We start from the raw sequence: 12,513 nt of genomic DNA, 5'->3' as shown, positions 1-12,513 counted from the left end.
CATCTGTTATTTTTGACTTTTTAATAATTGCCATTCTGACTGGTGTGAAATGCTCATCACTGAAATCATCAGAGAAATGCAAATCAAAACTTCATATAATTTATAAAAGGTCAGACAGCTGTGGAGGCAGAGAGCTTTTACTGTCATTATCAGCAGCAATAGTGTGTAAAGGAGACTACATCTAACACAGTATTATACCCTGAGTATATACTCAGTATCTTTTTTTCCTCCTAAACTTAGGTGACTTTAAGAGTAGAGTCTCGGCTGGGTGCAAGTGGCTCACGCCTGTAATCCCACCACTTTGGGAGGCTGAGGTGGGCGGATAACTTGAGGCCAGGAGTTTGAGACCAGCCTGGCCAACGTGGTGAACCCCTATCTCTATTAAAAATACAAACAAATTAGCTGGGCATGGTGGTGCGTGCCTGTACTCCCAGCTACTTCAAGGCTGAGACAGGAGAATTGCTTGAACCAGGGAGGCGGAGGTTGCAGTGAGCTGAGATTGCGCCACTGCACTCCAGCCTGGGCGACATAGCGGCTCCATCTCAAAAAAAAAAGAGTCTTCATGGGCTGGAATTCCAAAAGAATAGCGTCTCTAGGGGTCTTGATTATTGTTAAGGAAAGGAATGACCCATGTTTACTTCTCAGAGTTTTCTTTTTGTTCCTGCTGGAGAGTTTTATTTTGTTCCATATTCTCCAAGCAGTGCTGATTGAGTTCTAAGATTAAATTTGAATATGAAAATGGGTTATATTAATACCGAAGCAACCTGCACTTATCTGGTGCTGATGTTTCTTCGTCAGAAACCAGTGAGAAACTAACTTGGTCTACTTTTTTTTTTTCCAGACGATGGACATAAGAAAGCTCGAAATGCTTATCTCAATAATTCCAATTATGAAGAAGGAGATGAATATTTTGATAAAAATTTGGCACTCTTTGAGGTAATATTTCAGAGAAAACTATGGACTGAGACTTTAGGAACAGAGATCTCATGATGGCCGTATTTTACCCCATTTGGTTTAAAAATTTTACAAGCTGGATAATTTAATGTTAAAAGAAAATATTGTAACTTGTTATAGTAAATTTTGTCTGTGTAATCTAATTATAGTGAGTAACTATTAAATCAAATTGTTATGTAGTAAGGAAGAGGAGTTTGACTTCTTGGACATATAGATTACCTTGCAATCTAATTCAGTTGTGATTTAATTGTTTTTATTAGAATAATCTTTCTTCTAACTATAAATCAGTGTATTTCTCCACCCTTTGTCTGAAAAGACTATCATTTGCCTTAGAACTAACTAAACAAGGCCGGGCACGGTGGCTCACGCTTGTAATCCCAGCACTTTGGGAGGCCGAGGCGGGTGGATCACAAGGTTAGGAGATCGAGACCATCCTGGCTGACACGGTGAAACCCCGTCTCTACTAAAACTACAAAAAATTAGCCGGGCATGGTGGCGGGCGCCTGTGGTCCCAGCTACTCGGGAGGCTGAGGCAGGAGAATGGCATGAACCTGGGAGGCAGAGCTTGCAGTGAGCCAAGATTGTGCCACTGCACTCCAGCCTGGGCGACAGAGCAAGACTCCGTCTCCAAAAATCACTGTAGGAAGCAGGCTTCCAGATTAGCAGGACCTTCATGTCCTTTTTTTAAATTGTCAGATAATAACTGTATATATTTATGGATTACAATGTGATATTTTGATATTTGTATGCATTGTGGAATGATTAAATCAAGCTAATTAGCATATATATCACCTTGTATACTTATCATTTTCGTGGTGAAAATATTTGAATTTGACTTTCTTAGCAATTTTGAAATATACAATATGTTAACTATAGTTGCATGCTGTGCAATAGATCTCAAAAACTTATTTCTCCTGCTTAACTGAAACTTTGTATCCTGTGACTAACCTCCCTCCCTTCCCCTACATACACCCCAAGCTTCTGGTAACCACCATTCTATTACTACGAGTTCTACTTTTTAGATCCCACATGTAAGTGAGATCGTGTGCTATTTATCTTTCTGTGCCTGGCTTATTTCACTTAACATAATGAAGAGGACTTCTATATCTTATCTGAATAAGACAACATGGACTCTGTGGCCAGGCTCCATAAGCTGTGGCCAGGTTGTTGAAAGGAGCCTGGTTTATTTCAGCACTACCTTTTTCTGGCCTTTGACAATGATGCAAGTACCACTTCTCTCAATGTACCATTTTTAGTTTGTTTTTGAGACAGGGTCTTGCTCTGTCACCCAGGCTGGAGTGCAGTGGCACGATCACAGCTTGACCTCCTGGGCTCAAAGGACCCTCCTACCTCAGCCTCCCTAGTAGCTGGGACTACAGGCATGTGTCACCACACCTGGCTGATTTTTAAATTTTTTGCAGAGACAGGGTCTCACTCTGTTGCCCAGGCTGGTCTTGAGTGCCTGGGCTCAAGCGATCCTTCTGCCTTGCCCTCCCATAGCATTGGGTTAGCAGGTGTGAGCCACCATGCCCAACTCAATGTACCATTTTTTTTTTTTTTTTTGAGATGGAGTCTCGCTCTGTTGCCCAGGCTGGAGCGCAGTGGCGCGATCTCGGCTCACTGCAGCCTCTGCCTCCTGGGTTCAAGCTGATTCTCCCGCCTCAGCCTCCCGTGTAGCTGGGATTACAGGCGTGTGCCACCACACCCAGCTTATTTTTGTATTTTTAGTAGAGATGGGGTTTCACCATCTTGGCCAGGCTGGTCTCAAACTCCCAGCCTCAGGTGATCCAGCCACCTTGGCCTCCCAAAGTGCTGGGATTACAGGTGTGAGCCACTGCACCCGGCCTACCTGTGAAATATTTTTTCATTTCATTTGAAGTTTTCTGGTAGCAAGATTATTTTGATACTTATGTTCAGTGTTCTTTGTAGCTCATTTCTTCCATGTCACTGGCTTTATAGGAAGAAATGGACACCAGACCGAAGGTGTCTTCCCTCCTCAACCGCATGGCCAATTACACTAATCTGACTCAAGGAGCAAAGGAACATGAAGAGGCAGAAAACATCACTGAAGGGAAAAAGAAGCCCACCAAGGTGAGGCCTCAGAATAACAAGGAATACATAAAAAGAGCCCTGTATATAAGAAAGAAGGAAATACCTAAGGCACCATTCTGTGTTCAGCAGCTATTTATTAAATGCTTGAGAGGTGCCTGGAACTGTTCTGGGCACCAGGGTCATAGCACAAAGAAAACATACGATGCAGTCTAAATTCTAATGTGGGGATACAGTCCTTAAGCTGTTTTAACTGCCAAAATATATAACATATTAAGTGTTGATAAATTCCCTAGCAAAAAATTAAGCAGAGTAGAGAGACTGAAATTGGCAAGGGATCCAGAGTGGAGGGCGTTGCTACTTACATAGGTTGGACAGGGAAAGCCTTTCTGACAAGGTGATATTTGAGGAGAGATCTAGCTGATGGGAGGGAGTGAGCTATGCGGGAAAAGAGCATTCAGGGAGAGGGAATAGCTTTTCAAGAGAAGAGTGTCCATACCCATCTGCTGATGCCATCTGTCTGTTGTGAAGTTGTTGGGTTTTTTAAACACCAAACATCAGTTTGTCTCAAAATGAAAATATAAGACATTCAGTTTACCATTCTGGTTGTTCAGCCCTTTCAAAAAGGGATAAAACGGCCCTCAGATCTTCATTTTGCCATCTAATTTATTTACTAACTACTGTGAAGAATTTATGCCAAATTCTGAAGAAATTCCATCAAGTCCTTATTGTTTTTAAATGAAAAAAGCCAACAGCTTTGAAAAACAAAATTTTAAATTGTTGTGGGTGCACATAAAAGTTTATTTGTGGCCAAATGCCTATCTATAATAAACACATGCGGGAACCTTTGTAAAGTTAAAATATATAGCTTTAGGAATAATAAAAGTATGGTGATAAACACTTGAAAGATGGAGATTTTATATGTGCCCTTTTGAAGATATTGATTAAATTTATGATCTCTGCTTGGAGGTTAATATGGTAGTTAGGGAGCAAGTTATTACATAAAAGAATAAAAACCTCTCTTTAGGATAACTGTGTAATTTTTTATCAATGTCTTTCTTTCTAGACCCCCCAAATGGGTACCTTCATGGGTGTCTACCTCCCATGTCTACAAAATATTTTTGGAGTGATCCTTTTTTTACGCCTTACATGGGTGGTGGGCACAGCTGGAGTTCTTCAGGCTTTTGCAATTGTCCTTATCTGCTGCTGCTGTGTAAGTACTGCACTGGCTCCTAGAGATCACCTGAACGTTGCAAGTTCTCAAGAGCAGATGCACATGACCTCTTTGGGAATAAAACAAAGAATACTTAGGGAAGGACTCATGATCTCAACAGAAGAAATTATTCTGATATTAAAATCTAAAGGATTTTCAGTTATTCAGTGCCTGTTAGTCACTGCTTGCTATCTATTATATGATGTACTAGAAATTACAAAGCAAGACTTCAACTGAAAATGGAAGATAAAGTTCCTGTCTTCAAAGAATTCAGAATCCAAACTATTTGAGCTTGATAGCACCAAAGTTGTGACAGAAAATGTGTTAGAAAATGTGATGTATCACTCCAGTATATATTGAGAAACAAGACAGGTTATTGTGGATGTGAGGGGTATTTGGTTTTTTTATTTGGTTTTGAAGTTTCTTCCCTTATCCCTTCCTTAGAAATTTAGATGTTCTTTCCAGGTCTTCTCTCTACTGAGAACATTTTTATCTTCCTTTAATTTAAACTTCTCCTCATTATGTATCCCAGACACACCTATGAATTTTATAGTTTTCTACTGTCCTTTTTTATCACTATGACCTTTATACCCTACCTGTATATTATCCCCAGCTGATGAGCAAAACAGGTTAAGCAGGCACAGTTCATATTTTTAATAACTTAAAATGTTCATGGTACCACCTTTTTTTAGTCTCAGGCTTAAAACCTCAAGGCTCTGTTTGGCTTCTTAATTGCTTTTCACATCTAATCAGCTACCAACGCTAATCTATTCTCTGAAATCTTTTACACTCAGCCCTTTTTATTCACACTACCACCACTATAGTTTTTACCTCTCACTGAACTACTATGGTAGCCTGCTAACCAATCACTCGGCCTCCAGCTACTCCTATCTGCAGTGCATTCTATACTATGCTACCGGGTAATATTTTTAAAATGCAGTTCCTGTGTGCTCAGAAGCCTTCAGTGATTCCCTTTCTTACTGAACATTGTTCTTGATATTGTATTTAGTCTTTAGTCAGGTTCTAACCTATTTTCTGAGTTATTTCTCTAGTTCTTCCTTTTGAGTATACTATGCTCTATTTCCTGTGTAACTAGGAAATCCAGAGTGAGATTAGCAGTTCTTAATAGCACCTGACCTACTGATGTGGGAGCATTTTGACAGAATCCTCCAGATATTAGTGGTATGACTAGCGCAATGAATTGGACCATATCATCTTATTTCCATACCATTAGGTATGACTGTCCATAAAAGTAGGTAGAGTTAAATGTTTGCCAAGTGCTCTTGGAACACAAATGGAGAAGTAGTATAGAAATGTCATCTTTACACAGTAACAATCCTCTCCTTTCCTTTTCTCTGCAGACAATGTTGACTGCTATCTCCATGAGTGCCATTGCCACTAATGGAGTGGTGCCAGGTTAGTAGGTCAAGGTTGTATTTCAGGATTTATCAGTGTTGACTCTGTGTTTATGCTATAAAGCTAGAGGTGCAAACTTCTGAAGAATAGAATACTATTTGGTCTGTTCTGTGCTACAACAGAGTAATGGTCTATAGGACGTAGACATAATACTACTTGACTTTAAAATGCCGTCTTTAAAATCTCTTTATTTTTTAAACTAGAATGCATTAATTTCAGTCACATTCTTAGCTTTTATTAGTTGGAATATATATTTTTTTATAGACAGAGTCTCACTCTGTCACCCAGGCTGGAGTGCAGTGACACGATCATAGCTCACACAGCCTCCAACTCCTAGGCTCAAGCTGCTTTCCCACGTCAGCCTCCTGAGTAGCTGGAACTAGAGGTGTACACCACTATGCCTGGCTATTTTTTTTTTTTTTTTTGCAGAGGTGACATTTTACTATGTTACCCAGTTTGGTCTCAAACTCCTGGCCTCAAGCAATCCTCTCGCCTCATCCTCCCAAAGTGCTACCATTAGAGGCGTGAACCTCCACGCCCAGCCAGAATGTATTTTATTGGGCTGTCTCATGTCATAGTAAATATTCTCTAATTTTTTTCTAGGTAAATGCTGGCAAACTATTGCTTCATATGGCTCATTACATTAGTTGTGCAGTATATCCCACAATAACACTTTCACCTTTTACTTCCCACTAGCACATCTTTTTATCACATTGAGGGTTTGCAGAAGCCTGAAACATTTAACCTTTATGTATATATTTTTTCTTATTTCTGTTTTATTCATATTCCTCTTGCTAATACACACTCTTTCTTCTATTCACCTTCTGTTTTGTCTTTTAGCTGGGGGCTCATACTTTATGATTTCCCGGGCACTGGGCCCAGAGTTTGGTGGGGCTGTTGGCCTCTGCTTTTATCTTGGTACCACATTTGCGGCAGCCATGTACATCCTTGGTGCCATTGAAATCTTTCTGGTAAGTAATGACTTCATTGTGGTCTATAATATAGAAGAAATATTGATTTAGGTTTATTCTTTGCTATGAAAGCTTCTGAGAGATCAGCTGTGGGAATAAATCAGGTGATTGACTGCCAACGTCAGTTGGCCTCTTACGTGAATATGAGGTGGAAAGGTTGAAATTCTGTTTGCCTGCCTGTCCCTTCCTTTCTACCTGATTGCCACCACTCTGCCACCTCATCCAAGAGGTTCAAGTCCAATGGGGAAAAAGTAAAATAAAGTTTATCTTTTTTGATATCTTCATCCCTATGAAATAAAATGCTTCTCATATCTCTCTTCACTGAGACATATTGTTTACTATTTAAAGTAGTGATAGTAGAGTCAGGGTTAAAGATCATCATTATAATTACTTTATATAACCCTATGAATAAAATTAATAATTTGTTCCTTTCCTTTCTTTCCATTTGGAAATGTAGTTATTCAGAACAGCATGTAGACCAAAAAAAAAAAAAAAAAAAAAAAATCCATGACATCCCATTTCTGAAGGCATTTCAGATCCTATTAGAAACTAGGCTAATTCCCCAGTCATTTTCTCTCTCAGCTTTGCTTTCTTTTGTGAAAGTAAATGCAAACGAATACAGCCTTTTTACTTAATTATTTTGAAATAACCTAATTTTCTCCTTTATTTTTACCTAACAGGTCTATATCGTCCCCCGAGCTGCCATCTTTCACAGTGATGATGCACTCAAGGAATCAGCAGCCATGCTAAATAACATGCGTGTCTACGGCACAGCTTTCTTGGTCCTTATGGTATTAGTGGTATTTATCGGCGTACGCTATGTGAACAAGTTTGCCTCACTTTTCCTGGCCTGTGTCATTGTGTCCATCTTGGCCATCTATGCTGGAGCCATCAAGTCTTCTTTTGCTCCTCCACACTTCCCGTACGTGTCTGTCTCTCTGCCTAGCCATCCTTATTGGGTAGTAATTGAAAATATCTGGTGGTGTGATAATTTTAAGTCAGAATTTCATAGAGTCTCTCTGAGATTTTCCCTCTCGGATAAGCCCAGTTAGACTTCCTTCCTCATCTAGGCAGGAAGCCTCCCAGCAAACTATGTCCCGTTCATCCTCTTTCTTATGTCCTAAGCATAGAACTAGTAGCTGTGACCATCATTTAGGTTCAGATATTAGATTTTTTTCTCCCTGATAATTGTACATAATCTTTTTTTATTATACACATTTTGAACTATTCATAAAGGGCTTTGCAGACAGTGTAGTTATTGCCAGCAACCTTTATAAGGCCCACCTTGGCCTCCCGACGTGCTGGGATTACAGGCGTGAGACACTGCGCCCAGCCTAGGTCAGGGCTTTTATCCATTACCCAAATAATGTACTTTGTACCCATTAAGTACTCTCTCATCATTCACCACCTCCTTCAACTCCCTAGTGCGAATACTTTAAAGTATGTTTTTTGAAGTAGTAATGGATTTGTGCAGATCTGTGACTCACAGGCTCACTTTTCCCTTTGACTAGTGGCATAGGGACTAGCTGGCACTCAGTGTTATTTGTAGTCTTGTTACAGAATTATCTTGAAGAGTCATCTGGATTATCTGAGGATCAAACTCATCGGTTCTATGTTGATTTAACCAGATTACAGAAAAAAAGATTTTTCAAGACAAAAAGACAGTTCCAGTAGGTTTAATGACTTACCTCAAAGTTAATTAATGGCAGAGCAAGAAGATGAACTGTGATTTCCTGACTCCCCATTCAGTATTTCTTCTATGCTATGCTGCATGATGGCAGAAGTAGATTCCATCTTAAACTTTTAATCTGCTTATCTAGGGACTGTAATACAGCTGAAGGTCCTTTTTAGGGGCATAAAATTTCTAAAGGTGACATTCTGGTTATATCTCAATTTGGGAAATTCCATTTTGTCTCAGGTTCACCTTTGGGGCTTCTCCTCTTTTTTGATTAGTACACGGTCATAATGCATGGTATTTTCTTTGAGATATTCCAGCAAAACAAGACAAAAAATCTAGAATAATACATGAAACAAGACTGGGAAATGTTGAGAGTTGTTGAAGCTGAGTAATAGGTACATGGTTCATAATAATGTATTCAATCATTTTGCAAATTTTAGAAGTCCCTTTGTTGGACCTGAGAGGTATTTTAACTATGGATGTATTATTCCTTTGTTTATATTTGTGTCTCTGGGTTAAAGAAAAAAGTAAAACCAGCAGGTTAATATTTATGTTATCCTTACCGTCACTCCCACTGAGTCTAGGCTTAAATTCAAAAACAGTTTTCTCTTAGGCCATAGAGGGATCTGCCTTTTAATTCTGACCAAGCTGTTTTCCTGGCAACAGTAGCCAGAAGATTCAACCTTTAGCATAACATTTTCAAGGTGTTTGTTATGAATGTTAGGCTTTTCTAGGCCAAAAAAAGAGGAGTGCTTTTTACTTTATAAGAATAACAAAAGGACTTCAATATTCTTTTAGACCTAACAATTTTAGCCAAAAATTTTGGAAGATGAGTCAGCATAATGTCTTCAGACAGTTCTTCAATTTGACTTCCTTCACTGCCACCACCTATGACCTTGGACAGATAACTGTATTTCCCTAACCTTCAATTAACTCCCTGACTTCCTAAACTTCAGTGCCTCCATCCACAACATAGAAATTCTAATACATTGTGAGGTTGCTGTAAGTATTAAATTGGCAGAAAATGTAAGTCACCATTCACAGTGTTAAAATAAATTATAAATAAATAAACATTAGTTCCTTTCCCACCCATAACAGTAGAAGCTCTTAAAGATGGGGTTCTTGTTTCCTTTACTAACCTGTTTCCTTTTTTTTTAATGTACTTTTTTTCCTTACTTGATCTTTCTCCCTGTTTCTTTTCACTTAGGGTCTGCATGCTGGGTAACCGCACCCTTTCATCAAGACACATTGACGTTTGCTCTAAGACCAAGGAAATTAACAACATGACAGTCCCATCAAAGTTATGGGGATTCTTCTGTAACTCGAGTCAATTTTTCAATGCCACCTGTGATGAATACTTTGTTCACAATAACATCACTTCAATCCAGGGCATTCCTGGATTGGCTAGTGGTATAATTACAGGTAAGTTAGGGAGTTATTGGACAAGTTTTTTCCTATTTTCTGGGGAAAATAGGCCTTGTCATCTTAGATTCCTCTACTGTCCATAAAGATTCACTGCCATGGTGCTAATTCCCTTCTTAAGCACACCACACAGCTCTTAATTCACCATATTTCTGCTTTTCCATTAGTAAAGCTGTCCTTATTCAGTACTCCTTTACAGAGTGATGTCTGCTAAAATTCACCTCCATTTCAGAGCAGAGTTGAGCAAATCACTTTCTAACCTTAGGGTAAAATATTCCGTGTATTCTTGTAAAATTGCCAGTGTTCTTCCTGCACTGACAGAATAGACCTGTTTTAATGTCCACATCCACATGTATCTTCCTAACTTAGCTAAATTCCTGAAACATTCCTTAAGTGGCTTCTATTATAAATGTTTGGTCTATAAATTTCTTTGCACATAAGCAAGTTTACATTAAGGTGTTAGAAACAGCACTGATGCCTAATAAATAATAATGGGATTTGTGGGGCATTTAGTTTTAGTCTGTTTAACTTTTACTAATTTGCATTAGTAAAGTTAAACTATATTTGCATGTATCAAATCATTTTGTCAAATTATATTTAAATTAGATAAGAAAGAACATTATGTTTAGCTGGGCGCAGTGGGTTATGCCTGTAATCCTAGCACTTTGGGAGGCCTAGGTGGGAGGATCATGAGGTCAGGAGATCGAGACCATCCTGGCTAACATGGTGAAACCTCGTCTCTACTAAAAATATAAAAAATTAGCTGGGCGTGGTGGCAGGCGCCTGTAGTCCCAGCTACTCAGGATGCTGAGGCAGGAGAATGGCGTGAACCTGGGAGGCAGAGCTTGCAGTGAGCCAAGATTGTGCCACTGCACTCCAGCCTGGTGACAGAGTAAAACTCTGTCTCAAAAAAACAAACAAACAAACAAAAAACTATGTTTTTATTTATGTGTGTTTTATTGTGCAATGTGTGTGTATACATGTGCTCATGTAGAAGCAAACACACCTTTAGAAACTGTATAAATGAGGAGCCTGATTTTGAATGTTTGGGTAGAAAATTAATTATCTTTTTTTCATACTGCTGCTGCTTAAATTCCCATTTTTCCCACTGCAGAGAATCTTTGGAGTAATTACCTACCCAAGGGAGAGATCATCGAAAAGCCTTCAGCCAAATCTTCTGATGTCTTAGGCAGCTTAAACCATGAATATGTTCTTGTTGACATCACCACCTCCTTCACGCTTCTGGTGGGAATCTTCTTTCCCTCTGTTACAGGTAAACACATAGGCTGTTGTATATTTTAGAAGCTGTCAGACCCACGGAGTGATTTTTCTCAGGAGGCAGAATTCTCAGGGTTCCTAGATTTGCTTCTACTCTTTGCTATCAGTATCAATATCAAAGTGTCCAAGAAGTTAACTTGGTTTTTTCCCCCTTATCTCTAAAGGTATCATGGCTGGATCAAACAGATCTGGAGATCTGAAAGATGCTCAGAAGTCTATTCCCATTGGTACTATCCTTGCCATCCTGACCACCTCCTTTGTTTGTATCCTTTTTATGGATCCAGTCTGAGTCTTAGTCATAGGAGCATCCAGTAGAACTAGATGATCAGTATTTTTATCCTGGTAACAAAGATACCTGCTTTCTATCACTTCACTTCTTGCCAGATTATCTGCCTACCTCATATAGAAAATTCAAAAAAGAATTTATAGGAGTATTTAGCAGCTCATTTTACTGACAGAAGAAAGTGTCTACTGAGTGTCTACTTTCTATCTCATGTTAGAGGGTAAACAACAGTTTCCTTGACTCTCAATATGGTAGATTTAAGCAATGTTGTCCTTTTTGGTGCATGTATTGAAGGGGTTGTTCTCAGAGACAAGTGAGTAATGAATTTCTTTGTAACAATTATGTGTGTGTCTGCCACGACTTCTGATCATTCCACATAGCTCCAAGACAGTTACAGACTCAACACAGCCAGGCACCGTGGCTCATGCCTGTAATCCCAGCACTTTGGGAGGCCAAGGCAGGTGGATTGCATGAGCTCAGGAGTTCAAGACCAGCCTGTGCAACATGGCAAAACCCTGTCTCTACAAAAAGCACAAAAATTAGCCAGGTGTGGTGGTGTGCACCTACAGTCCTGGCTACTTGGGGGACCGAGGTGGGAGGATCACTTAAGCCTGGAAAGTCAAAGCTGTAGTGAGCCATGATCGTGCCACCGTACTCCAGCCTGGGTGACAAAGTGAGACCCTTTCTCAAAAAAATAACCCAACCTGAGTTATCAATCATGACTAACAATAAGAAAATATATGAATGTAGTTCCCAAAGGGGCCAGTATTTTCTAGTGAATATATGAGACAGTTAAATACAGTCCTTCAAAAAAGCAGTGAATGTGTCTGAATAATGAGGACTTCCCTGTCCATCAAGAACTGTTCAGAAACAAGACCAAAAGTCAAGAAGGGCAAGTAAAAAAAATTTCAAGTGTCTCTAGCATCTCCTTTATGAGAGAGAAGTATCTAATTGTGTTTGGCATTCTAGATAAAAGCCTGAAACTTACTTTCTTCATATTCTGTTCTTTTCTCTTCTCTTCTTTTCTTTTCTACTTATTTATTTAGAAACAAGGTCTTGGTCTGTTGCCCAGACTACAGTGCAGTGGTGCAGTGACGGCTCCCTACAGCCTCAACCTCCTGGGCTCAAGTAATCCTCCCGCCTCAGCTTCCCAAGTAGCTGGGACCACAGGTGCATACCACCACACCCAGCTAGTAGTTTTTTTTAATTTTTTTTGTAAAGATGGGGCCTTACTATGTTGTCCAGGATG

General features: G+C 39.5%; 1 protein-coding gene across 10 annotated transcripts in view; it reads left to right on the top strand.

The window, feature by feature from the left end:
- Positions 1-12,513, top strand: part of SLC12A6 (solute carrier family 12 member 6) — a 108,097-nt gene that overhangs the window by 76,077 nt on the left and 19,507 nt on the right. For 9 of the 10 annotated variants that reach the window (XR_010151588.1, XR_010151590.1, XR_010151589.1 and 6 more), the window contains 10 exons: positions 842-936; positions 2,914-3,045; positions 4,070-4,216; positions 5,578-5,632; positions 6,473-6,603; positions 7,284-7,525; positions 9,489-9,703; positions 10,818-10,976; positions 11,146-11,244; positions 11,520-11,577. Coding sequence is in view for 7 of the 10 variants with exons in the window: in XM_009428737.3 (XP_009427012.1) it covers positions 842-936; positions 2,914-3,045; positions 4,070-4,216; positions 5,578-5,632; positions 6,473-6,603; positions 7,284-7,525; positions 9,489-9,703; positions 10,818-10,976; positions 11,146-11,244; positions 11,520-11,577 (1,333 nt within the window). In the remaining 3 variants the exon portion in view is untranslated. The remainder of the gene's footprint in view (positions 1-841; positions 937-2,913; positions 3,046-4,069; positions 4,217-5,577; positions 5,633-6,472; positions 6,604-7,283; positions 7,526-9,488; positions 9,704-10,817; positions 10,977-11,145; positions 11,245-11,519; positions 11,578-12,513) is intronic. The other variant, XM_063794683.1, reaches the window with a different exon arrangement.

This window comes from Pan troglodytes, chromosome 16 (assembly GCF_028858775.2).
Source record: "Pan troglodytes isolate AG18354 chromosome 16, NHGRI_mPanTro3-v2.0_pri, whole genome shotgun sequence".
NCBI classification, from domain to species: Eukaryota; Metazoa; Chordata; class Mammalia; order Primates; family Hominidae; genus Pan; species Pan troglodytes.
Note: the sequence above shows the minus strand (reverse complement) of the source record. Positions and strands in the feature narration are given on the sequence as shown.